Source organism: Mobula birostris, chromosome 9, assembly GCF_030028105.1.
Source record: "Mobula birostris isolate sMobBir1 chromosome 9, sMobBir1.hap1, whole genome shotgun sequence".
Classification (NCBI taxonomy): domain Eukaryota; kingdom Metazoa; phylum Chordata; class Chondrichthyes; order Myliobatiformes; family Myliobatidae; genus Mobula; species Mobula birostris.
Window position 1 is genome coordinate 156,302,445 of NC_092378.1, and position 27,578 is coordinate 156,330,022.

The following is a 27,578-nucleotide window of genomic DNA, read 5'->3' on the forward strand; positions in this document are numbered from 1 at the left end:
AATACAGTGTCGGGAAGTGTGTGGCCGTGCACTTTGGCAGAAGGAGTAACAGCATAGACTATTTTCTAAATGGGGAGAAAAGAATTCCCTAAAGGTTAACTTTCAGGTTAAGTCATTAATGAGGAAGGCAAATGCGATGTTAGCATTCATTCCATGAGGACTAGAATATAAAAGCAAGGATGTAATGTTGAGACTTTATAAAGCACTGGTGAGGCCTCACTTGGAGTATTGAGAGCAGTTTTGGGCCCCTTATCTAAGGAAGGATGTGCTGGCTCACCTCCGACCCCTGGTCAGATCAGCCCTCGACCCTCTGCAGTCTGCATACCAGGTGCACATTGGGGTCGACGATGCTGGCATCTACCTGCTGAACAGAGCCAACTCCTATTTCAATAAGAGGGCAGCACTGTCTGGATCATGTTTTTTGATTTCTCAAGTGCCTTCAATACCATGCAGCCCTCATTGCTGGGGAAAGCCCTGTTCAATGGAGGTTGGCACTTCCACTGTATCCTGGATAAAGGACTACCTGACTGGCAGACCAGTTTGTGCAGCTTCAGAGCTGTGTGTCAGACATGACTATAAGCAACACTGGAGCCCCACAGGGGACTGTACTGGCCCCCTTCACGCTTACCCTGTACACCTCAGACTTTAGGTACAACACTGAATCATGTCATCTGCAGAAATTCTCTGATGATGCAGCAATAGTTGGATGTATAAAGGGAGGACGGGAGGATGAATACAGGGTCCTGGTGGAGGACTTTGTCAAATGTGCAAGCTGAATCATCTGCAGCTCTGCCATTTCTTTGCCCGTTCTCCTAACCTGTCCAAGTCCTTCTGTAGACTCTCTACTTCCTCAAAACTACCTGTCTCTCCACCTATCTTTATATTGTCTGCAAACTTTGCAACAAAGCCATCAATTCCATCATCCAAATCATTGACATACAACGTAAAACAAATCGGACCCAACGTAAACCCCTGAGCAGCACCACTAGTCACCGGCAGCCAGTCAGAAAAGGCTCCCTTTATTTCCACTCCTTGCCTCCTACCAATCAGCTACTGCTTTATCCATGTGAGAATATCCCGTAATACGATGGGCTTGTAGCTTGTTAAACAGCTTCATGTGTGCAATCTTGTCAAAGGCCTTCTGAAATCTAAGTACACAACATCAACTGATGGTCTTTTGTCTATCCTGCTTGTTGTTTCTTCAAACAACTCCAACAGGTTTGTGAGGCAGGATTTTCCCTTGAGGAAACCATGCTGACTATGGCCTATTTTATCATGTGCCTCCAAGTGGAGTCATCTTTAATAATCAATTCCAACATCTTCCCAACCACTTAGGTCAGACTAATTGGCCTATAATTTCCTTTCTTCTGCCTCTCTCCCTTCTTGAAGAGCAGAGTGACACTTACAATTTTCCAGTCCTCCAGAACCATTCCAGAATTTAGTGATTCTTGAAAGATCATTACCTATGCCTCCACAATCTCTTCAGCCACCTCTTTCAGAACCCTAGGGTGTACACCATCTGGTCCAGGCTATTTATCTACCTTCAGACCATTCACTTCATGCCCCCTGACACCTGGAACTTCCACCATATTTCTAGTGTTTTCCATAGTGAAGACTTACTCAGTTCATTCACTATTTCATTGTTCCCTATTACTACCTCTCCAGTAGGCCAATATCCACTCTCACCTCTCTTTTACACTCTATGTATCTGAAGAAACTTTAGGTATCCTCTTTAATATTATTGGCTAGCTTACTTTGTATTCCATCTTTACCTTCTTAATTACTTTTTAGTTGCCTTCTGCTGGTATTAAAAGCTTCACAATTCTCTAACTTTCCCCTAATTTTTGCTCTATGATATGCCCTCTCTTTGGCTTTTATGTTGGTTTTGACTTCCCTTGTTAGACACGGTTGTGTCAACTTTCCTTTAAATACTATTCCTCTTTGGAATGTATATATCCTTTGCCTCCCAATTTGCTTCCAGAAATTCCAGCCATTGCTGCTCTGCCATCATCCCTGCCAGTGTTCTTTTCCAACCAATTCTGGCCAACTTCTCTCTCATGCCTCTGTAATTCCCTTTACTCCACTGTAATACTGATACATCTGACTTTATCTTCTCTTTCTCAAGTTTCAGGGCAAGTTCGATCATAGTAAGATCACTTTCTCCCAAGGGTTCATTTACCTTAAGCTCTCTAATCAATTCTGGTTCATTGAATAAAATTGAATCCAGAATAGCTGATTTTCTGCCTGAGCTATGCCTGCCTTTTTGTTGGCTTTGTGGAACAATCCATGTTCCAAATCTATACTGGTATCTGATCCCCACTTTTCCTTCGCTACATCAACGACTGCATTGGTGCTGCTTCCTGCACGCATGCTGAGCTCGTTGACTTTATTAACTTTGCCTCCAACTTTCACCCTGCCCTCAAGTTTACTTGGTCCATTTCCAAAACCTCCCTCCCCTTTCTAGATCTTTCTGTCTCTGTCTCTGGAGACAGCTTATCTGCTGATGTCTACTATAAGCCTACTGACTCTCACAGCTACCTGGACTATTACTCTTCTCACCCTGTCTCTTGCAAAAATGCCATTCCCTTCTCACAATTCCTCTGTCTCCACCGCATCTGCTCTCAGGATGAGGCTTTTCATTCCAGGACGAGGGAGATGTCCTCCTTTTTTAAAGAAAGGGGCTTCCCTTCCTCCACCATCAACTCTGCTCTCAAAGACATCTCCCCCATTTCACACACATCTGGTCTCACCCCATCCACCCGCCACCCCACTAGGAATAGGGTTCCCCTGGTCCTCACCTACCACCCCACCAGCCTCCGGGTCCAACATATTATTCTCAGTAACTTCCGCCACCTCCAACGGGATCCCACCACTAAGCACATCTTTCCCTCCCCCCGCTTTCTGCTTTCCACAGGGATCGCTCCCTATGCGACTCCCTTGTCCATTTGTTTCCCCCCCCCCTTCCCACCGATCTCCCTCCCAGCACTTATCCTTGTAAGCGGAACAAGTGCTACACATGCCCTTACACTTCCTCCCTCACCGCCATTCAGGACCCCAGACAGAGGCGACACTTCACCTATGAGTTGGCTGGGGTGATATACCGCGTCTAGTGTTCCTGATGCGGCCTTCTATATATTGGCGAGACCCGATGCAGACTGGGAGACCATTCCGCTGAACACCTACGCTCTGTCCACCAGAGAAAGCAGGATCTCCCAGTGGCCACACATTTTAATTCCATGTCCATTCCCATTCTGACATGTATATCCATGGCCTCCTCTACTGTCAAGATGAAGCCACACTCAGGTTGGAGGAACAACACCTTATATTTCGTCTGGGTAGCCTCCAACCTGGTGGCATGAACATTGACTTCTCAAACTTCCGTTAATGCCCCACCTCCCCCTCGTACCCCATCCGTTATTTATTTATTTATTATTATCATTAATTTTTTTTCCTTTTCTCTCTATCTCCTTCTGTCCCTCTCACTATACCCCTTTGCCCATCCTCTGGGCTTCCCCACTCTCCCTTTTCCTTCTCCCTGGGCCTCCTGTCCCATGATCCTCTCGTATCCCTTTTGCCAATCACCTGTCCAGCTCTTGGCTCCATCCCTCCCCCTCCTGTCTTCTCCTATCATTTTGGATCTCCCCCTCCCCCTCCCACATCTCTTACTAACTCTTCCTTCAGTTAGTTCTGACGAAGGGTCTCGGCCTGAAACGTCGACTGCACCTCTTCCTAGAGATGCTGCCTGGCCTGCTGCGTTCACCAGCAATTTTTATGTATGTTGCTTGAATTTCCAGCATCTGTAGATTTCCTCGTGTTTAGCTGATTTTCTAGTGGGCTCAACCATGAGCTGCTCTAAAAAGCATTTCATAGGCACTCTGGAATCCCCCCCACCCCCGTAATCCAGCACCAACCTGATTTTCCCAACCTACCTGCATATTGAAGCTGCCATGACTGCTGTAACATTGCCCTTTTTGCCCTTTTGGCATGCATTTTCTATCTCCCATTGTAATTTGTAGGCCACATCCTTACTACTGTTTGAGGGTCTGCATACAACTCCCATCAGGGTCTTTTACCTTTGCAGTTCCTTTGCTCTATCCACAATGATTCAACACCTTTGGACCTTCTGTCACCTCTTTTTAATGATTTGATTTCATCTTTTACCAACAGAGCAACGCTGGCCCCTCTGCCTCTCTGCCTGTCCCTTCGACACCATGTATCGTGGGACACTAAACTCCCAACTATAATCTTTCAGCCATGATTCAATGGTGCCTACAACATCATATCTGCCGATCTACAACTGTGCTGCAAGTTCACCTACCTTATTCCATATTCTACACTCATTTGGAAACAACACTCAGTAGTATCTGATTGTTTCAGTTCTGGAATATTGTTATTAGACATCACAATCAGATCAGGTTTGTTATCATTGGAATATGTCAAAGTTATTTGTGGCAGCAGGGACAGTCCAATGCACAAAAAATACTATAAATTGGAATAAGAATCAGAGGATAGAGAGAGAGAGAGAGGCACAGAGAGGCAGAGTGTTGCAAACAGTGTGCTGGTGTTAATAGAGTGCTCAGTGTGAGAGCCAGCTCGGGGATACGTGCACTTACCCCGGTGTTGGGTTTGACAGTGGAGAGGTCGAGGGGTTGACTTTGCTCAGCGGTCCTGGGGTTGCCCATGAGGCCATCCAGAATGGCGGTCTCCCTGATGGACCAGGCACTCACCCTGCGTTCATGCTGATACTGCAGCGGTGGAAGCTGAACAGCCCGGTCCATGCTGGCGTCCACCAGCTTGCCCACCCTGTGACGGAAACCTCAGGGTTACAGGGACAGAGACAATGGAAGCAGCAGTGTGGGAAGTGGTCAGGAAATCAGCACTGGATGGGTGGGAGAGCTATGGGAGTTGTGGAAGGGGGGGTGGGGAGACATGGGATAAGGGTGCAGCAGAAGGGCCAAGCAGACGGGGTGAAAGCAAAGGGAGGGGGAGTGAGGCAGTCATGGAACAATACAGCATAGAAACATGCTAAACTGTTATTCTGTCTAGCCCCATTAATGTGCACCTGGACCATTGCCCTCCATACCCCTGCCATCTATGTACTTGCCCAAACTTCTCTTAAATGTTGCAATAAAACCCACATTCACCACCTGCCCCAGTAGCTAGTTCCACACTCTCACTGTCCTGTGAGTGAAGAAATTTCCCCTCATGTTCCCCTTAAACTTTTCACCTTTCAGCCTTAACCATGACCTCTAGTTGCAGTCCCACCCAACCTCAGTGAAAAAAAGCCTGCTTGCATTTACCCTATCTATAACCCTCATAATTTTGCATAACACTATCAAAACTCTCCTCGTTCTTTTCAGTCTAGGGAGCAAAGTCCTAATCTACTCAGCCTTTCTGTATCACTCAGGTCCTCAAGTCCCAGCAACATCCTCGTAAATTTTCTCTGCACTCTCAATTTAAGCTGAAATGGCACCAGTGAACAACATGACCAACGACGACAGTTCACTAAACTACTTCTTTTACCTCTTCTTCTACCAAATATGATTCTACTGCTAAACTGCGTGCAACTGAAACCTGTGAATTACATTTTGATGATGTGTTTTTGAGCCGACTGAGTGATCTGATTGTTTGTTGTCTCCAAGGGAGTTCGGTGAACTTTCGAGCGGAGTGTGCAGCCCGGAGGCCTGGAGACAGGCCCACAATCAACCCCATTGCATCTCTCTGACTGAAGCATCAAGGGTGTGAGCCCACAATTGACTCCACAGTATCTTTGTGAATAATGCGTTGAGGGGGAAAGCCCATGGTCAACTCCGTTGCTTCTTTCCAACTGAGGTGTCAAGCAAAGTTGAAGTTGACGAGGAAGAGAGCAGAGGAGGAGCGGGTGTTCAGTGCCATCTGCCTGTAATTGGCCAGTCTTCCTCTTCCTCTCCCTCTCGCCTGCTGCTGTCGGGGGAAAGCTCAGGGGTCTTAGGATTCACATTGCAAGGATTGATCAGCGAGCTCTGTTGCTGTGGACTCATTTTGGGGAACTCCAAGGTTCATATTGCATGTGAAACTGGATTCTGGTTACTATTTTTGGCTGGATTGATCGGGGTGAACAGTGAGGAATGGGGCACTTCGGTTAAGTCTGGCTCCGTTGGGTCAGACAGCTAGAACTAAATATTTCTAGTTTGATGTTGATATTCCACGTGCTGTTCGTTTGCTTTTGGCCATTTGTGCAGTTTGTTCTTTATCGTGTTGGGGGTTGAGTGTTCGTTTAGGAACAGGTTCCGTGGTGCCTCTTGTTAATTGGCTGCCTGTGGGACGATGGATTTCAGAGTTGTATTCCGTACACATACTTTGATAGTAAATGTACTTTCAATTTTTTATATCTTTTCTGTAGGTAGGTGACCAAAACTGCACACAATACTCCAAATTAGGCCTCACCAACCTTTTCCACTTTGTTCCATAAGATATTGGGTTATTCGGCTGATTGTGACTGCTTCGTCATTCAATCACGGTTGATTCTTTTCAACGTCGTTCTCCTGCCGCCTACCTGTAACCTTTAACTACCTTTGCAATCAAGAACCTGTTAAACCCTATCTAAAGTGCACAGTGTCCTGCCTCCACAGCCGTGTATGGCAACAAATTCCACAAATTCAACAGCCTCTGGCTAAAGAAATTCCTCCTCATCTCTGTTCTAAATGGATGTCCCTCTATTCTGAGACTGTCCTAGATTCCTCCACTATAGGAAGCATCCACTCCACATCCACTCTAGGCCTTTCAATATTCCATAGGTTTCAATGTGATCACTCCCTCAATCTTAAAAACTGTAGTGAGAACAGGCCCAGAGTCATCAAAAGCTCCTCATACATTAACCCTTTCATTCCTATTATCATTCTTGAGAACTTCTCCTGGGCCCTCTCCAGTGACAGCAAATCCTTCCTTAGATACGTGATCCAAAACTGCCCACAGTACTCCAAATACAGTCCAACCAATGCCTTATAAAGCCTCAGCATTACACCTGTTCTTTTATACTCTTTCGTCCTCTCAAAATGAATGTTAACATTGCATTTGCCTTTCTTTCCACTGACTCAACCTGCAAGTTAACCTTTAGAGACCTTGAAACAGAATTCCAAAGTCCCTTTACATCCCTGATTTCTGAATTTTTCCCTCATTTAGAAAACAGTCTCCACTCTTATTCTTCCTACCAAAGTGCATAATCGGACTTTTCCTTACTCCATCTGAAATTTGTTTACCTACTCTTCTTACCTGTCCAAGGGCAGCAGGCTCCCTGCCTATGTGACTCCACGTGTCCTTAGTAAAGGTAAAATAGTATTCCAAGGCAAACACTACAAGCTCACCTCAGGAACACCTCTTCCATGGTTGTGACGGAGGCACCATAACTTGCAATTCCCAGTTCCTCCCGTCTTTGCTCCAGTTCCGAAAAGAGGGCCTCAAACCTGTGAATGAAAGGTGTAGACGTACGAATGTCCTTGCAGAAGCAGCTAACTCCCCATACGGTAAGTGTGTGAAAGATAGGAGCAGGTTTTCTTCTTGCTCCGCGGTGTCAGGGATGGTTTTCGTCAGGCATGATCCCAATTTTCTCCAATACCCCTAATGGCTGGAAGTCCATCAGCCTCGGTTACTTCCACAGGAGCTAATGGTAGGTCCCTGTCAACCCTTCCCAATACTTATTGGTGCACCATACTTTCCAGATGCATTATGGCTTGACACGACAACTACTCTGACCAAGATCACAAGAAACTGCAGAGAGTTGTGGACACAGCTCAGCACATCACAGAAACCAGCCTCCCCTCCATGGACTCAGTCTGCACTTTTTGCTGCCAGCATAATCAAACACCCACCCACCCTGGAGTTCTCTCTTCTCCTCTCTGCCATTGGGCAGAAGATACAACAGTCTGAAAGCACGTATCAGCAGGCTCAAGGACAGCTTCAATCCTACTGTTATAAGATCATTGAATTCAGATTCAGGATCTTGAATGGTTCCCTAATATAAGATGGACTGTTGACCTCCAAATCTACCTTGTGTGATCTTGCAACTTATTGTCTGCCTGCACTGCACCTTCTCTGTAACTGTTGCACTTTATTTATTTAGAAATACAGTGTGAAACAGGCCCTTCCAGCCCACTGAGCTGCCCCACCCAGCAACTCACTGATTTAACCCTAGCCTAATCACAGGACAATTTACAATGACCGATTAACCTACTAACTGGTAGGTCTTTGGATTGTGGGAGGAAAGCCACAGGATGAACATACAAACTTTCTTACAGAGGATGCCAGGAGCCACCTCTGAAGTCCAATGCCACGAGCTGTAATGGCAGCACACTAACCACTACCCTACCACGGCACCCAGTCTGAACTTGTTTTCCCGAGTATTACTTCAATGCACCACTGCAATAGTGTGATCTGTATGGACGGTGGACGAGACAAGCTTTTCACTGTATCTCAGTAGATGTGGCAATGATAAACCAATTCACCAATTAATCCAGCAGTTACAAATGACAAATTTCCCTGAATGCTTCAATGTACATGAGATATACAAATATGAACCAGTTACTGTGAGGAGATGGACTGCAGACACACACACACGTGCCCATATCATAACATGCATGCACATTTCACACATTTAATAAATATACAAGTGCACACATACATGTTTGATACAACATGACCCCAGATACATGCATGAACACTGACACAGTTCCAGCAGCAGAGTGTTCTAGAGGGTTGATTTACCCTGCAGGCTCACACTCAGAATGTACAGTCACACAGACTGGAGACCCCCATGCTCTACCTGACAGTGTATTCATTCGGTAGGAGAAAGGAGAGCTCTGCACCAACATTGGTCAGTTGGGTAGCCCCGGGGACAAAGCTCTGGACGAGACGGCTGATGTTCACGGTGTTACAGTGAGGCTCCTTGACGATCACCATGCGGTATCCAGCTCCTGCATAACACACACATATCACACTCACCTGAAATGTCTACAAGGATCGAAGGTTAACTTTACTTGCCATAAACGGTCCTGTGCAAAAGTCTTAGGGGGCACATGTACAAAAAAGGATGGGTTACACCTGAACCCAAAGGTGTCCAATATCCTAGCGGGCAGGTTTAATAGAGTTGTTAGGTGGGGTTTAAACTAATTTGGCAGGGGGATGGGAACCCAAGTGATAGGGCTGAGGAAGGGGAAAACAGAAATAAATCAAATATAGCATGCAACAGAGATGATAGAAAGGACAGACAGGAGATGAGGCATAATCACAGCCGGTGGGATGAGTTACAGGGCAATAGAGACGTGGTGCAGTTAAACAGAAAGCAACAAGTACTGGACTGAAAGTGTTGTATTTAAATGCACGCAGCATAAGAAATAAAATGGACAATCTTGAAATTCAGCTACAGATTGGCAAGTATGACACCGTGGCCATCTCTGAAACTTGGCTAAAGGACGGCTGCCATTGGGAGCTGAACATCCAAGGACATACGGTGTATGGGAAAGATAGGTTAGTAGGCAGAGGGGGTGATGTGGCCCTGTGTATAAGAAATAATATTAAATCATTAGAAAGGGATGACATAGGATTGGAAGGTGTAGAGTCTCTATGGGTTGAGTTAAGAAATGGCAAGGGTAAAAGGACCCTAATGGCAGTTGTATACAGGCCTCCAAACAGCAGCTGGATGTGGATTTCAAATTACAGCAGGAGGTAGAAAAGGCATGTCAGAAGGGCAGATGTGTTTAATGACATTTTTAATCTCTCCCTCTCCCAGTGTAGAGTGCCCGCCTGCTTCAAAACATCCACCATTGTTCCTGTACCAAAAAAGACCAAGGTAACATGTCTGAACGACTGGCATCCTGTCACACTCACCTCAATAATAGCAAATGCTAAGAGGGGCTGGTCAAGGACAACATCTGCAGCTCGCTACCACCCACACTGGACCCCCTACAATTCACCTACCGACACAACCGATCGACAGACGACGCAATAGCCACAGTTCTACACATCGTCCTTACACTTCTGAAGAGGGATGCTTATGTGAGAATGCTGTTCTTGGATTACAGTTCAGCATTCAGCACCATGGTACCCTCCAGGCAGGTCACAGTCTGAGTGCTACTAACATCCAGGTTGGTGTCAGGTCACTGGTCTGAGTGCTACTGGTACCATGTAACCCAGTACTACCTGTCACATGGTCAGGTGGTCGGCGACTAAACCGGCTCCCCCACCAGGCTTGCCTGGTGAGGAGGGTGGCTAGACACCCTGCAGGACGGAAAACAAGACCTGACAAAGGGCGGATGAACCCTCCTGTAGGGTCAACGGTCATCCAGCAAACACGTGCCATGAAGTGCAGTAAGGGCATCCCTTGCATCGAAGCTTGGTCTGGCCATTCACTGCAACAGAACTTCCCCCAGCCGTCTTGGACTCCACCATGCTGCTGGATCCAGGAGGGGATGTCGAGAGTGTGGATCCAGACCTGTGCAACCCCCTACTCACCTAAAATCCACTCACACACACACTCTTCCTTTCTGAGGAGCGGGGTACCACCCTACTAACTGACTGCAAGGAACCAACATCATCATCCTATGGGATGGATAGCCAGAGAGAGGTGGGGGGGGTGGGGGACCCTCCAGCCTCGACAAGAAGCTCAGAGACCTCGGCCTTGACCCTGCCTTGTGCAGCTGGATCCTGGACTTCCTGTCAGATCGCCAACAGGTTGTAAGAGTGAGCTCCCTCATCTCCAACCCTCTGACTGTCAATATAGGAGCCCCTCAGGGCTGTGTACTGAGTCCCCTCCTTTACTCCCTGTATACCCATGACCATATCGCCACCCACAGCTCCAATCTGCTAATTAAATTTGCCAATGACACTACATTGATTGGCCTTATCTCAAACAATAACGAGGTGGCCTACAGGGAAGAAGTCATCTCTCTGACACAGTGGTGTCAAGAAAACAACCTCTCTCTCAATGTTGCAAAAACAAAGGAGCTGATTTTGGATTACAGGAGGAATGGAGACAGGCTAACCCCAATGGACATCAATGGATCTGGGGCTGAGGGGGTAAACAGCTTCAAGTTCCTTGGCATCCTCATCACCGAGGACCTCATATGATCTGTACACACCAGCTGCGTGGTGAAAAAGGCACAACAGCACCTCTTCCACCTCAGACTGTTGATGAAGTTTGGTATTGGCCCCTAAGCCTTAAGAACTTTCTACAGGGGCACAATTGAGAGCATCCTGACTGGCTGCATCACTGCCTGGTATGGGAACTGTACTTCCCTCAGTCGCAGGACTCTGCAGAGAGTGGTGTGGACAGCCCGGCGCATCTGTAGACGTGAACTTCCCACTTTCCAGGATATTTACAAGAACAGGTGTATAAAAAGGGCCCGTAGGATCATTGGGGACCCAAGTCACCCCAACCACAATCAATTCCAGCTGCTACCACCGGGAAACGGTACTGCAGCTTAAAAGCCAGGACCAACAGGCTCCGGGACAGCTTCTTCCACCAGGCCTTCAGACTGATGAACTCATGCTGACTTGAGTGTACTCTATATTACATTGACTGTGCTATTTATTATAAATTACTGTAAATTACTATCTCAATGGTTCTCCACATTAGACCACTAAGACAACACAAACACCTACGTCAGGATGCTGTTCATCGACTATAGCTCAGCATTTAATACCATCATTCCCACAATCCTGATTGAGAAGTTGCAGAACCTGGGCCTCTGTACCTTCCTCTGTAATTGGATCCTCGACTTCCTAACCGGAAGATCACAATCTGTGCAGATTGGTGATAACATATCCTCCTTGCTGACGATCAACACTGGCGCACCTCAGGGGTGTGTGCTTAGCCCACTGCTCTACTCTCTGTATACAAGTACAGAGGAAATGTTAGAGGTAAGTTTTTTTACACAGAGAGTGGTGATTGCATGGAATGGGCTGCCGGCAAAGGTGGAGGTGGAAACGATAGGGTCTTTTAAGAGACTCCTGGATGGATACATGGAGCTTAGAAAAATAGAGGGCTATGGGTAAGTCTAGGTAGTTCTAAGGTAAGGGCATGTTCAGCACAGCTTTGTGGGCCGAAGGGCCTGTATTGTGCTGTAGGTTTTCTATGTTTCTACACATGACTGTGTGGTTAGGCGTAACTCAAATACCATCTATAAATTTGCTGGCGATACAACCATTGTTTGTAGAATCTCAGCTGGTGACGAGAGGGCGTACAGGAGGGAGATATGCCAACCAGTGGAGTGGTGCCACAGCAACAACCTGGCACTCAGTGCCAGTAAGGCGAAAGAGCTGATTGTGGACTTCAGGAAGGGTAAGACGAAGGAACACATACCAATCCTCATAGGGGGATCAGAAGTGGAGAGAGTGATCAGCTTCAAGTTCCTTGGTGTCAAGATCTCTGAGGATCTAACCTGGTCCCAACATATTGATGGAGTTATAAAGAAGGCAAGACGGTGGTTATACTTTATTAGGAGTGTGAAGAGATTTGGTATGTGAACAAATACACTCAAAAACTTCTATAGATGTACCATGGAGAGCATTCTGACAGGCTGCATCACTATCTGGTACGGAGGGGCTACTGCACAGGACCAAAAGAAACTGCAGAATGTTGTAAATCTAGTCAGCTCCATCTTGGGTACTAGCCTACAAAGTCCCCAGGACATCTTTAGGGAGTGGTGTCTCAGAAAGGCAGCATCCATTATTAAGGACCTCCAGCACCCAGGGCATGTCCTTTTCTCACTGTTACCATCAGATGGGAGGTACAGAAGCCTGAAGGCACACACTCAGTGATTCAGGAACAGCCTTTTCCCCTCTGCCATCTGATTCCTAAATGGACATTGAAGCTTTGGACACTACCTCATTTTTTTAATATACAGTATTTCTGTTTTTTCACATTTTTAAAATCTATTCAATATACGTAATTGATTTACTCATTTATTTATTATTTTTTCTCTCTCTGCTGGATTATGTATTGCATTGAACTGCTAACAAATTTCATGTCACAGGCCGGTGATAATAAACCTGATTCTGATTGCACATTGCACATTTAGATGGAGACGTAAAGGTTTTTACTCCTCATGTATGTGAAGGATGTAAGAAATAATGTCAATTCAGTTCAATTCAATGTCATGGTAATCGCTGGGGATTTTAACCTGAAAGTGGATTGGGAAAACCAGAGCAGTCCTGGATCTCAAGAGAGGGAATTTGTAGAATGTCTAAGGGATGGCTTTTTAACAGATTGTTGTTGAGCCCACGAGGGGATCAGCCGTGCAGGATTGAGTGTTGTGCAGTGATCCGGAAGTGATAAGAGAGCTTAAGGTTAAGGAACCCTTAGGGAAAAGTGATCACAATATGATTGAGTTCACATTGAAATCTGAGAAGGAGAACCTAAATTCCAATGTGTCCATATTTCAGAGGAATAAAGGAAATTACAATGGCATGAGAGGGGAACTGGTCAAGGTTGACTGGAAAGGGACAGTAGCGGGAAGGACAGCAGAGCAGCAACGACTGGAGTTTCTGCAAAAAAATGAGGGAAGTGCAAGACAGATATATTCCAAATAAGAAGAAATTTTCAAATGGAAGAAGGACACTACTGTGGCTGATAAGTGAAGTCAGGGCCAAAGTAAAAGCAAAAGAGAGGGCATACAAAGAAGCCAAAGCTAGAAACTAAGAAGGTCATTAGGAAGGAAAAGATGAATTATGAAAGGAAGCTGTCGACTAATATCAAAGAAGATACTAAAAGCTTTTTGTAAGTATATAAAGGGTAAAAGAGAGTCCAGGGTAGATATAGGACCAATAGAAAATGACACTGGAGATATTGTAACGAAAGATGCAGAGATGGCAGAGGAATTAAATGTGTATTTTGCATCAGTCTTCACAGTGGAAGACATCTGCAGTCTACCAGACATTCAAGAGTGCCAGGGAAGTAAATTATGTGCAGTGAAAATTAAGGTGCTCAGGAAGCTTAATGGTCTGAGGTTGGATAAATCTCCTGGACCTGAAGGAAGTAGCTGGAGAGATTGTGGAGGCATTAACGATGATCCTTCAAGAATCGATAGATTCTGGCATTGTAACAAATGACTGGAAAATTGCAAATCTGCTATTGAAGAAGGGTCGGAGGCAGCAGAAAGGAAACTATAGACCTGTTAGCCTGACATCAGTGGTTGGGAAGTTGTTGGAATCAATTGCTAAGAGTGAGATTATGGAGTACCTGGAGGCACATGACAAGATAAGCCAAAGCCAGCATGGTTTCCTGAAAGGAAAATCCTGCCTGACTAACGTACTGCAATTCTTTGAGGAAATTACAAGCAGGCTAGACAAAGACGATGCAGTGGATGTGGTGTACTTGGATTTTCAGAAGGCCTTTGACAAGATGCCGCACATGAGGCTGCTTAGCAAGATAAGAGCCCATGGAATTACAGGGAAGTTACTAGTGTGGGTGGAGCATTGGCTAGTCGGCAGAAAACAGAGAGTGGGAATAAAGGGATCCTATCCTGGCTGGCTGCTAGTTACAAGTAGAGTTCCTCAGGGGTCGGTGTTGAGACCGCTGTTTTTTCAGTCATAGTCATACTTTATTGATCCTGGGGGAAATTGGTTGTATGTCAACGTTTTGGACTATGTGATTAATGGATTTGTGGCTAAATTTGATACAAAGATAGGTGGAGGAGTGAGTAGTGTTGAGGAAACAGAGAGCCTGCTGAGAGACTTAGATACATTTGTAGTTTAGGGGAATGAGCAAAGAAGTGGCAAATGAAATACAATGTTGGAAAGTGTATGATCATGCACTTTGGTGGTGGAAGAAATAAACGGGCAGACTATTGTTTAGATGGGGAGAGAATTCAAAATGCAGAGATGCAAAGGGACTTGGGAGTCCTTGTGCAGGATACCCTAAAGGTTAACCTCCAGGTTGATGGTGGTGAAGAAGGCGAATGCAATGTTGGCATTCATTTCTAGAGGTATAGAATATAAGAGCAGGGATGTGATGTTGAGGCTCTAGAAGGCACTTGTGAGACCTCACTTGGAGTATTGTGTGCAGTTTTGGGCAACTTTTTTTTAATATAAAGGATATACTGACATTGTAGATGGTTCAGAGAAGATTCTCGAGAATGATTCCATGAAAGGGTTACCGTATGAGGAACGTCTGGCAGCTCTTGGGCTGTATTCCCTGGAGTTCAGGAGAATGGTGGGGGGGGGGGGGGAATCTCATAGAAACATTCTGATTGTTAAAAGGCCTGAACAGATTAGATATGGCAAAGTTATTTCCCATGGTAGAGGAGTCTAGGACAAGAGGGCACAACTTCAGGATTGAAGGATGACCATTTAGAACTGAGATGCGGAGAAATTACTTTAGTCAGAGGGTGGTAAGTCTGTGGAACTTGTTGCCACGAGTGGCTGTGGAGGCAAGTCATTGGGTGTATTTAAAGCAGAGATAGATAGGTTCTTGATTAGCCAGGGCATCAAAGGGTTTGGGGTGAAGGCAGGGGAATGGGGATGACTGGGAGAATTGGATCAGCCCCAGATTGAATGGGCCAAATGGCCTACTCCTGCTCCATAAGATAAATCTTATGGTCTTATGTAAAAAAAAACCCATAAAACAAAGATGGTTTCAAAAATAATGAATTGAGAAATTTCTAAATATCAAAAAAAATCACTATAAAGAGCAACAAACAGTGAAAAAACTAAATCAAATCAATATTTAGACTACCCTTTGCCTTTAAAACTGCATCAGCTCTCTTAGATACACTGTCATGCAGTTTTATAAGAAAATTGGCTGGTAGCTTGTTCCAAACATCTTTGAGAACTTGCCACCATTCTTTTGCAGACTTTGGCTGTCTCACTGGCTTCTGTCTCTACAAGTAATCCCAGACAGCCTTGATGATGTTAAGATCAGGGCTTTGTGGAAGCCATATCATCTGAAACCATATAAAAAATCTTGTGTGCCGAAGACTTCTATATAGTACTGTATATTTACATGTATTGGGAATTTGCTGTGGCATGACATGCAACAAAAAACATTCAATTATAATGAATAAAGATTTATTATATTAAAAAGCTAATAAAGTAAGAGGTTTATGGGTGGATGTGGAATAAACCTAGGTACACCACCTCACTACTCCGCTCTCGTTTTGCATTATTTATTTAATTTAACTTTTTAATTAGAGAGAGTGCAGAGGAGATTTACAAGGATGTTGCCTGGATTGGGGAACATACCTTATGAGAACAGGTTGAGTGAACTTGGCCTTTTTTCCTTGGAGCGACGGAGGATGAGAGGTGACCTGACAGAGGTGTATAAGGTGATGAGAGGCATTGATCGTGTGGATGGTCAGAGGCTTTTTCACAGGGCTGAAATGGCTAACGCGAGAGGGCACAGGTTTATGATGCTTGGAAGTAGGTACAGAGGGGATGTCAGGGGGAAGTGGTGGGTGCGTGGAATGCACTGCCGGCGACAGTAGTAGAGGTGGATACAACAGGGATTTTAAGAGACACAGGTATATGGAGCTTAGTAAAACAGAGAGCTCAATGGTGGAGAAATTCTAGGCAGTTTCTAGAGTAGGCTACATGGTCGGTACAACATTATTGGCTGAATGTGCTGTAAATTTCTATGTTCTATGATTAATATACACTTACTGCAATTTATAGTTTTATTATATATTGCAATGTTCTGCTGCTGCAAGACAACAAATTTCATAACATATGTCAGTGACATTAAACCGAATTCTAATTCTGAGAGGAGGGTGCCACCATTTTCTCCATGAGTTCAGATTGGTTCATGAACTGTCTGACAAAATGGGAACTGCTGGAGTATTACAAGGTAAGGAGCTTGGAACGGGGTGTCATCACACCCTCATTGATACCCACTGCCATCATCTGCCTGACCAGATCCTATCAAACCCTGTTTCAGCTCCCTAACCTACCCTGGCTCCTGCTCTGTCAAAACTACCCCCGACACTGGGTCATACCCTGGCCAGACCCGCCCCCGACACTGGGTCATACCCTGGCCAGACCCGCCCCCGACACTGGGTCATACCCTGGCCAGACCCGCCCCTGACACGGGGTCATACCCTGGCCAGACCCGCCCCCGACACTGGGTCATACCCTGGCCAGACCCGCCCCCGACACTGGGTCATACCCTGGCCAGACCCGCCCCCGACACTGGGTCATACCCTGGCCAGACCCGCCTCCGACACGGGGTCATACCCTGGCCAGACCCGCCCCCGACACGGGGTCATACCCTGGCCAGACCCGCCCCCGACACGGGGTCATACCCTGGCCAGACCCGCCCCTGACACTGGGTCATACCCTGGCCAGACCCGCCCCCGACACTGGGTCATACCCTGGCCAGACCCGCCTCCGACACGGGGTCATACCCTGGCCAGACCCGCCCCCGACACGGGGTCATACCCTGGCCAGACCCGCCCCCGACACTGGGTCATACCCTGGCCAGACCCGCCCCCGACACTGGGTCATACCCTGGCCAGACCCGCCCCCGACACTGGGTCATACCCTGGCCAGACCCGCCCCCGACACTGGGTCATACCCTGGCCAGACCCGCCCCTGAAACTGGGCCAGACCCGCCCCCGACACTGGGTCATACCCTGGCCAGACCCGCCCCTGACACTGGGCCAGACCCGCCCCCGACACTGGGTCATACCCTGGCCAGACCCGCCCCTGACACTGGGCCAGACCCGCCCCCGACACTGGGTCATACCCTGGCCAGACCCGCCCCTGACACTGGGCCAGACCCGCCCCCGACACGGGGTCATACCCTGGCCAGACCCGCCCCCGACACTGATGTTCACCAGAATATGACTGTATTCGAGGCGATGTATGATAAGGAGAGGCTGAGCAAACTATGGTTTTCTGTGGAGCTGAGGGTGTCCAGTGGGTACGGCAGGGATCGGAGCACGGACCGCGTCCAGTGGGTACGGCAGGGATCGGAGCCCGGACCGCGTCCAGTGGGTACGGCAGGGATCGGAGCCCGGACCGCGTCCAGTGGGTACGGCAGGGATCGGAGCCCGGACCGCGTCCAGTGGGTACGGCAGGGATTGGAGCCCGGACCGCGTCCTGTGGGTACGGCAGGGATCGGAGCCCGGACCGCGTCCAGCGGGTACGGCAGGGATCGGAGCACGGACCGCGTCCTGTGGGTACGGCAGGGATCGGTACTAGAGCCCCAGCTCTTCACAAACTATCAATAATTTAAAAAACCATAGAAACCATAGAAACTACAGCACAGAAACAGGCCTTTTGGCCCTTCTTGGCTGTGCCGAACCATTTTCTGCCTAGTCCCACTGACCTGCACACGGACCATATCCCTCCATACACCTCCTATCCATGTATCTGTCCAATTTATTCTTAAGTGTTAAAAAAGAACCCGCATTTACCACCTCTTCTGGCAGCTCATTCCATACTCCCACCACTCTCTGTGTGAAGAAGCCCCCCCTAATGTTCCCTTTAAACTTTTCCCCCCTCACCCTTAACCCATGTCCTCTGGTTTTTTTTTCTCCCCTTGCCTCAGTGGAAAAAGCCTGCTTGCATTCACTCTATCTATACCCATCATAATTTTATATACCTCTATCAAATCTCCCCTCATTCTTCTACGCTCCAGGGAATAAAGTCCTAACCTATTCAACCTTTCTCTGTAACTAAGTTTCTCAAGTCCTGGCAACATCCTTGTAAACCTTCTCTGCACTCTTTCAACCTTTTAATATCCTTCCTGTAACTTAGTGACCAAAACTGAACACAATGCTCCAGATTCAGCCTCACCAATGCCTTATACAACCTCATCATAATATTCCAGCTCTTATACTCAATACTTTGATTAATAAAGGCCAATGTACCAAAAGCTCTCTTTACAACCCTATCTACCTGTGACGCTACTTTTAGGGAATTTTGTATCTGTATTCCCAGATCCCTCTGTTCCACTGCACTCCTCAGTGCCTTACCATGAACCCTGTATGTTCTACCTTGGTTTGTCCTTCCAACGTGCAATACCTCACAGTTGTCTGTATTAAACTCCATCTGCCATTTTTCAGCCCATTTTTCCAGCTGGTCCAAGTCCCTCTGCAGGCTCTGAAAACCTTCCTCACTGTCTACTATACCTCCAATCTTTCTATCATCAGCAAATTTGCTGATCCAATTTACCACATTATCGTCCAGATCATTGATATAGATGACAAATAACAATGGACCCAGCAGTGATCCCTGTGGCACACCACTAGTCACAGGCCTCCACTCGGAGAAGCAATTCTCTACTACCACTCTTTGGCTTCTTCCATCGAGCCAATGTCTAATCCAATTTACCACCTCTCCATGTATACCTAGCGACTGAATTTTCCTAACTAACCTCTCATGCGGGACCTTGTCAAAGGCCTTACTGAAGTCCATGTAGACAATATCCACTGCCTTCCCTTCATCCACTTTCCTGGTAACCTCCTCGAAAAACTCCAATAGATTGGTCAAACATGACCTACCACGCACAAAGCCATGTTGACTCTCCCTAATAAGTCCCTGTCTATCCAAATGCTTGTAGATTCTGTCTCTTAGTACTCTCTCCAATAACTTACCTACTACCGATGTTAAACTTACTGGCCTATAATTTCCTGAATTACTTCTCGATCCTTTTTTAAACAACGGAACAACATGAGCCACTCTTCAATCCTCCGGCACCTCTTCTGTAGACAGCAACATTTTAAATATTTCTGCCAGGGCCCCTGCAATTTCAACACTAGTCTCCTTCAAGGTCCGAGGGAACACCCTGTCAGGTCCCAGGGATTTATCCACTTTAATTTTCCTCAAGACAGCAAGGACCTCCTCCTTTTCGATCTGTACAGTTTCCATGATCTCACTACTTGTTTCCCTTAATTCCATAGACTTCATGCCAGTTTCCTTAGTAAATACAGATGCAAAAAACCTATTTAAGATCTCCCCCATTTCCTTTGGTTCCGCACATAGCCGACCACTCTGATCTTCAAGAGGACCAATTTTATCCCTTACAATCCTTTTGTTCTTAATATACCTGTAAAAGCTCTTTGGATTATCCTTCACTTTGACTGCCAAAGCAACCTCATGTCTTCTTTTAGCCCTCCTGATTTCTTTCTTAAGTATTTCTTGCACTTCTTATACTCCTCAAGCACCTTATTTACTCCCTGCTTCCTATACATGTATGTCATACAACTCCCTCTTCTTCTTTATCAGAGTTGCAATATCCCTTGAGAACCAAGGTTCCTTATTCCTATTCACTTTGCCTTTAATCCTGACAGGAACATACAAATTCTGCACTCTCAAAATGTCTCCTTTGAAGGCTTTCCACTTACCGATCACATCCTTGCCAGAGAACAACCTGTCCCAATCCACGCTTTTTAGATCCTTTCTCATTTCTTCAAATTTGGCCGCCTTCCAGTTAAGAACCTCAACCCTAGGACCAGATCAATCCTTGTCCATGATCAAGTTCAAACTAATGGTTTTATGATCACCGGAACCAAAGTGCTCCCCTACACAGACTTCTGTCACTTGTCCTAACTCGTTTCCTAACAGGAGATCCAATATTGCATCCTCTCTAGTTGGTCCCTCTATATATTGATTTAGAAAACTTTCCTTTAGCTCAATACATTGTGAAATAATTCCATCTGTATGGACAGTATGAAAGACAAGCTTTTCAGTGTACCTCAATACATGTGACAATAATAAACCAATCCCAAGGCTGCAGCTGTTGCCGTGGGTTGTGGGGCAGTGAAAGGCTTTGCTGACACTCCACTTTACACTGAATGACGAGAGGAGAGAGAGCAGTGCGCTGTGCGTGCGCAGCCCTCCGGTGAAAAATGATATTGTATCCGTTAAATAGGGGCAGTGGACAATTCTGATTTGCTGGAGAGGGACATGAAAGCACAGAGGAACGTCTGGAGAAATTTCTGAAACGCTCGTTCGCTACTGTCGTTACTGTGTGGTCAGGAATCTTCCGGAGGGTAGGCCTCAAAATCCCCAGCCTTGCCTGCTGTTGGCGACTGAGATTGAGGTCGAATTGTTTGGACAGAGATGGCGCTCAGTACTCGGTGTCGGAGAGCTGATCAGAGCTCGAAGTTTTCGGATGACTCAGAGTCGGACCGTGGTCGAGTATGGCAGGGAGAGTTTTTCTTCCTTCTCCCGTCTGCATGAGATGTGGGACATTTGAGAGACTTTGAACTTTTACTGTGCTCATGGACTTCTTCATCAAGTTATGGTATTGTTACACTGTTGTAACTATATGTTATAATTATGTGGTTTTGTCAGTTTTTTCAGTCTTGGTCTGTCCTGTGTTTTGTGATATCACACCGGAGGAAATATTGTATCATTTCTTAATGCATGCATTACTAAATGACAATAAAAGAGGACTACGTGTCTTCATAATCTAAATCTAATCCTACTGGCTCTACTCACTGGAGTTTAGAAGAGCATGGGGGTGGGCAGGGGGATCTCATTGAAACATCGAATATTGAAAGACCTCAGTACAGTGGATACAGAGAGAATGTTTCCTATAGCAGGAGAGTCTAGGACCCAAGGGCAAAGCCTCAGAATAGAGGGACGTCCATTTAGAACAGAAATGAGGAGGAACTTTTTTTAGCCAGAGGCTGTGATCTGTGGAATTCATTGCCACGTTTGCTGTGGTGGTCAGGTCACAATTACAGGAAGAAGGCATGAGAATGGGGTTGAGAGGCAAATAGACAACCCATGATAAAATGGTGGAGAAGACCCAATGGGCTGAATGGCCTAATTCAGCTCTTATGCATTATGGGTAATGCTCTTACTCACCGTACAGGCTCTTGAGGAAGAGAGGAGACCCACAGCACTGGACCTGCCCCTTGGCCATGATCAGGATGCGGTCCCCCAGGAGATCAGCCTCATCCATGAAGTGGGTGGTCAACAGGATCGTGCGACCAGCCTTCACCTGCTGTAGGAGGTCCCAGGTGGCTCTGCGGGACAGAGGGTCCATACCTGACGTGGGCTCATCCAACATGACAACCTGGGCCAAAATCCAAATAAAGGAATAATGTGGTCAGTACTTCCGAGGACTGGAATGCTTCAGAGCTCAAAGTCAATTTATTATCAAGGTTGGTACTCTGAGATTCATGTAGACATTCACAACAGAACAAAGAAATACAATCAGTGAAAAACTACAAAGACTGACAAACAACAATGTGCAAATACTAAAAACACTAATAATAATAATAGATAGATAGATAAATAACACTGAGAACATGAGTTGTAGAGTCCTTGGGTTGTGGGAACGGTTCAGTGATGAGGAGAGTGAAGTTACCCCCTAATGGTTAAGGGGTCATAACTGTTCCTGAACCTGGTCATGTGGGTCTTGAGACCCCTGTACCTCCTTTCCGATAGCAACAGAAAGAAGAGTCTTGAATGGTGAAGTTCCTTGATGATGGGTCAGCCATTGTAACACAAAACCCCATCTGGAGAGGCCCACCTATTCTGCATCTCAAAATCACCCCACTCTCAGCAAGCCTGACCTCAACCAAAAGAGACCCATTTAGAGGAATAGGAATTATCACCAGGTCTTATAGACTTGAACGCAGTACTGCAGAGAACATGTGCCCTGTGCTTCCTTGTTCTGCAAAGAACACATGCTCAGACTTCCCCGATCTGCAGTGAAATATCCTGCCCATGGTATGAACCAACACTGCTCCATGTGAACACTCCATCTGTTGGAGTGGGGGCATCACACAGGGTCACCTCCAGCAGCCACTGTAGGTGTCTCTGAATATAATTTCAGGCCTTAGTCGGTTTGGAGGGAGTGATGATCAAAAAGACCATAAGATATAGGAGCAGAATTAGGCCATTCAGCCCATTTAGTCTGCTTCACCAGTCCATCGTGGGTGATTTATTATCCCTTTCAACCCCATTCTCCCACCTTCTTCCCATAACCTTTGACACCCTGACTGAAGTGAGGAAGGTGCAAGACAGGTATATTCCAAAATAGAAGAAATTTTCGAATGGAAAAAGTATGCAACCGTGGCTGACAAGAGAAGTCAAAGCCAAAGTTAAAGCAAAGGAGAGGGCATACAAGGAAGCAAAAATTAGTGGGAAGATAGAGGACTGGGAAATTCTTAAAAGCTTACAAAAGGAAACTAAGAATGTCATTAAGAGGGAAAAGATGAACTATGAAAGGAAGCTAACAAATAACATCAAAGAGGATACTAAAAGCTTTTTCAAGTATATAAAGAGTAAAAGACAGGTGAGAGTAGATATAGGACTAATAGAAAATGATGCTGGAGAAATTGTAATGGGAGATAAGGAGATGGCGGAGGAACTGAACGAGTGTTTTGCATCAGTCTTCATTGAGGAAGACATCAGCAGTATATTGAACACTCAAGGGTGGCAGGGAAGAGAAGTGTGCGCAGTCACAATTATGACAGAGAAAGTACTCAGGAAGCTGAATAGTCATAGGGTAGATAAATCTCCTGGACCAGATGGAATGTGCCCTCGTGTTCTGAAGGAAGTAGCTGTGGAGATTGCGGAGGCATTAGCGATGATCTTTCAAAAGTCGATAGATTCTGGCATGGTTCCGGAGGACTGGAAGATTGCAAATATCACTCCGCTATTTAAGAAGGGGGCAAAGAAGCAAAAAGGAAATTATATACCTGTTATCTTGACATTGGTGGTTGGGAAATTGTTGGAGTCGATTGTCAAGGATGAGGTTATGGAGTACCTGGAGGCATATGACAAGATAGGCAGAACTCAGCATGGTTTCCTTAAAGGAAAACCCTGCCTGACAAACCTATTACAATTTTTTGAGGAAATTACAAGTAGGCTAGACAGGGGAGATGCAGTGGATGTTATATATTTGGATTTTCAGAAGACCTTTGACAAGGTGCCAGACATGAGGCTGCTTAACAAGATAAGAGCCCATGGAATTACGAGAAAGTTACATACGTGGATAGAGTGTTGGCCGATTGGCAGGAAACAGAGAGTGGGAATAAAGGGATCCTATTCCGGTTGGCTGCCGATTACCAGTGGTGTTCCACAGGGGTCCGTGCTGGGGCTGCTTCTTTTTATTTACATTGTACATCAACGATTTGGATTATGGAATAGATGGCTTTGTGGCTAAGTTTGCTGATGATACAAAGATAGGTGGAGGGGCCGGTAGTGCTGAGGAAACGGAGAGTCTGCAGAGAGACTTGGATAGATTGGGAGAATGGGCAGAGAAGTGGCAAATGAAATACAATGTTGGAAAGTGTATGGTTATGCACTTTGGCAGAAGAAATAAACAGGCAGACTATTATTTATGGGGAGAGAATTCAAAGTTCTGAGATGCAAAGGGACTTGGGAGTCCTCGTGCAGGATACTCTTAAGATTAACCTCTAGGTTGAGTCGGTGGTGAAGAAGGCGAATGCAATGTTGGCATTCACTTCTAGAGAAATAGAGTATAGGAGCAGGGATGTGACGTTGAGGCTCTATAAGGCACTGGTAAGACCTCACTTGGAGTATTGTGGGCAGTTTTGGTCTCCTTATTTAAGAAAGGATGTGCTGACGTTGGAGAGGGTACAGAGAAGATTCACTAGAATGATTCTGGGAATGAGAGGGTTAACATATGAGGAACGTTTGTCTGCTCTTGGACTGTACTCCTTGGAGTTTAGAAGAATGAGGGGGGACCTCATAGAAACATTTCGAATGTTGAAAGGCATGGACAGAGTGGATGTGGCAAAATTGTTTCCCATGATGGGGGAGTCTAGTACGAGAGGGCATGACTTAAGGATTGAAGGGCGCCCATTCAGAACAGAAATGTGAAGAAATTTTTTTAGCCAGAGAGTGATGAATCTATGGAATTTGTTGCCACGGGCAGCAGTGGAGGCCAAGTCATTGGGTGTATTTAAGGCAGAGATTGATAGGTATCTGCGTAGCCAGGGCATCAAAGGTTATGGTGAGAAGGCGGGGGAGTGGGACTAAATGGGAGAATGGATCAGCTCATGATAAAATGGCGGAGCAGACTTGATGGGCCGACTGGCCGACTTCTGCTCCTTTGTCTTATGATCTTATGGTCTTAATCAAGAACCTATCAACCTCTGCTTTAAATATACCCAAAGACTTGACATCCACAGACGTCTGTGGAAATGATTCCCACAGATTCAGCACCTTCTGGCTAAAAGAATTCTTCCTCATCATCTCTGTTCTAGATGGACATCCCTCTGTTCTGAGACTGTACTCTCTGGTCCTAGACTCTCCAACTACTGCACGTTGGCTATTCATAAGGACAAATGCAAGCCTATAACACAGGAGACAGTGCAATTAACTATTGATGGTCCACGGCATGGGAATCTATCCCAGCTGCTACCATTTGGGAAACGGTACTGCAGCATAAAAGCCAGGACCAACAAGCTCCGGGACAACTTCTTCCAATCAGACTGATTAACTCACGCTGATTTGAGTGTATTTCTATGTTACATTGACTGTTCTATTTATTATAAATTACTATAAGTGCACATGCACATTTAGACGGAGCCTTAACGTAAAGATTTTTACTCCTCAGGTATGTGAAGGATGTAAGAAATAAAGTCAATTCAATTCAATTGAATTCAAATTCAAAGAGATTTTCACAGTAAAATTCAGCAGAGGAACAGGCTTTTGCACAATTTGTCCATGCTGGCTGAGTCATCTATCTACAGCAGTTGCATTTGCCTTTGCCTGTGTTTGAACCATATCCCTCTAATCTTTTCCTATCTATGTACCTGTCCAAATGTCTTTTAAACATTGTATTCCCACCCCACCTCCTCCTCGGACAGCTCGTTCTACAAACCCATCAACTACCTATCCCTCTGATTCTCTTTAAACCTTTCCCCTCTCACCTTACAGATGTACCTTCTGAATTTTGAACAGAGGTAGTTAGACTAGCTTTTGGTGGACAATTTCTAGTTTTCAGAACTGTTGATAGTCACATTCTGTGTGTCTGAGAGTTCAGGGCCAAGGACCAGAGGCTGCCCAGCTGGTGTTGGAGGCCTGTCTGCGTGTGGCTGGAAAAGAGATTTGTTAGGCTGCTGCTGTTGCTTCTTGCATTGTCCTAAGGGCATACTATGTAAGTGGAAACTCTGCAGGCTGCCCCCAGCACACCATTTGCATTAGTTGTTCACGTAAGTGACACATTTCATTGTGCATTTTGACACACATGTGAAAAATAAATCTGAATCTGAAACCTTGCAGCTTCATAAAACTCTAGTCAGGCTGCACCCCCAGTTTTGCACAGCATTCTGGTCACCCCAGTTCAGGAAGGGTGTGGCGGCTTTGGACAGGGTGCAGAATAGGTTCGCCTGGACTAGAGGGTGTGTGCTATCACGAGATGTTCGACCAATTTGCGTTGTTTTCTCTGGAGGCGGAAGCTGAGGGGAGATCTGACAGAGGTGCAACACTTCACATTTGGCCAGGTTAAACTCTATCAGCCATTTCTCCGCTCGTATCAGCAATTGATCTACATCCCACCGTATCCTTTGCCAGTCACCTACTCTACCAACCACTCCACCAATCTCCATCATATCTGCAAACGCACTAACTCACCAGTCTACATTTACAGTGCCCGTAAAAAAGATTCACCCTATTGGAAGTTTTCATGTTTTGTTTTACAGCACTGAATCATGGTGCATTTAATTTGTTTTTTTTTGACACTGATCAACAGAAAAAGACTCTTTCCTGTCAAGGTGAAAACAGATCTCTACAAAGTGATCTAAATTAATTACAAGTATAACCCCATCCCCCTTTAATATGACAGACCAAATCATCACTGGTGCAGCCAATTGGTTTTAGTAGTCACATAATTAGTTAAATGGAGATCACCTGTGTGTCGTCAAGGTGTTTCAATTGATTGTAGTTAAATTTCACCAGTATCAGGACGTCCAACTGCTGGTGAGTCAGTAAAAATCTGTTTTCACATTAACACAAAAGATTCTTCTTCTGTTGATCAGTGTCAAGAAAGCCAAATTAAATCCACTGTGATTCAATGACGTAAAACAATAAAACATGAAAATTTCCACGGCGGGGGGGCGGTGGTGAATACATTTTATAGGCACTGTATATTTCATCACAAACACTCTGTAATGATTATGAGTGGACCAGGGGCACGGTGAAGTTAGATCAAAGGATTTCTTTTGTACCTTTGAATCTCCAATGAGAGCAATCGCAATGGACAGCTTGCGTTTCATCCCACCGGACAGAATCTTCACAGGGGCGTTCTGCTTCTCCACAAAGTTCAGCAGCATTAACATTTGGTTTACCGCATCCTGGACCTTCGGTGGACTGTAGCCTTTCAGCTGGGGGAAGAGTGGACAAGGTCATCTCACTGGTGCCGAAACATCACTTCAAAAACCCAGACCTCCACTCATTTCTGCAGTTACCTCCCTCTCTATCCTTCCCACCTCTTACACTCTCTCTATCAGCTTCTCCACTGTCTCAGGGTAGGGGACACGAGTCCAACAGTGTGTCATGGAGGTGGGGACAGTGAATAGATAGATAGGGACGTCAGTAGCAGGACAGGCAGTCTGGGAGAGAGAGAGATTGGCTCTGGGCACACGGATCTCACTGCCCTCAGCCTCAGTGTCACCCAG

General features: G+C 45.9%; 1 protein-coding gene across 1 annotated transcript in view; it reads right to left on the reverse strand.

The window, feature by feature from the left end:
- Positions 1-27,578, reverse strand: part of abca3b (ATP-binding cassette, sub-family A (ABC1), member 3b) — a 112,134-nt gene that overhangs the window by 45,556 nt on the left and 39,000 nt on the right. Inside the window, exons 13-17 of the mRNA XM_072269589.1 lie at positions 27,129-27,284; positions 21,787-21,997; positions 8,798-8,948; positions 7,344-7,442; positions 4,614-4,803 (exon numbers count right to left, since the gene is read on the reverse strand). Coding sequence (XP_072125690.1) covers positions 4,614-4,803; positions 7,344-7,442; positions 8,798-8,948; positions 21,787-21,997; positions 27,129-27,284 — 807 coding nt within the window. The remainder of the gene's footprint in view (positions 1-4,613; positions 4,804-7,343; positions 7,443-8,797; positions 8,949-21,786; positions 21,998-27,128; positions 27,285-27,578) is intronic.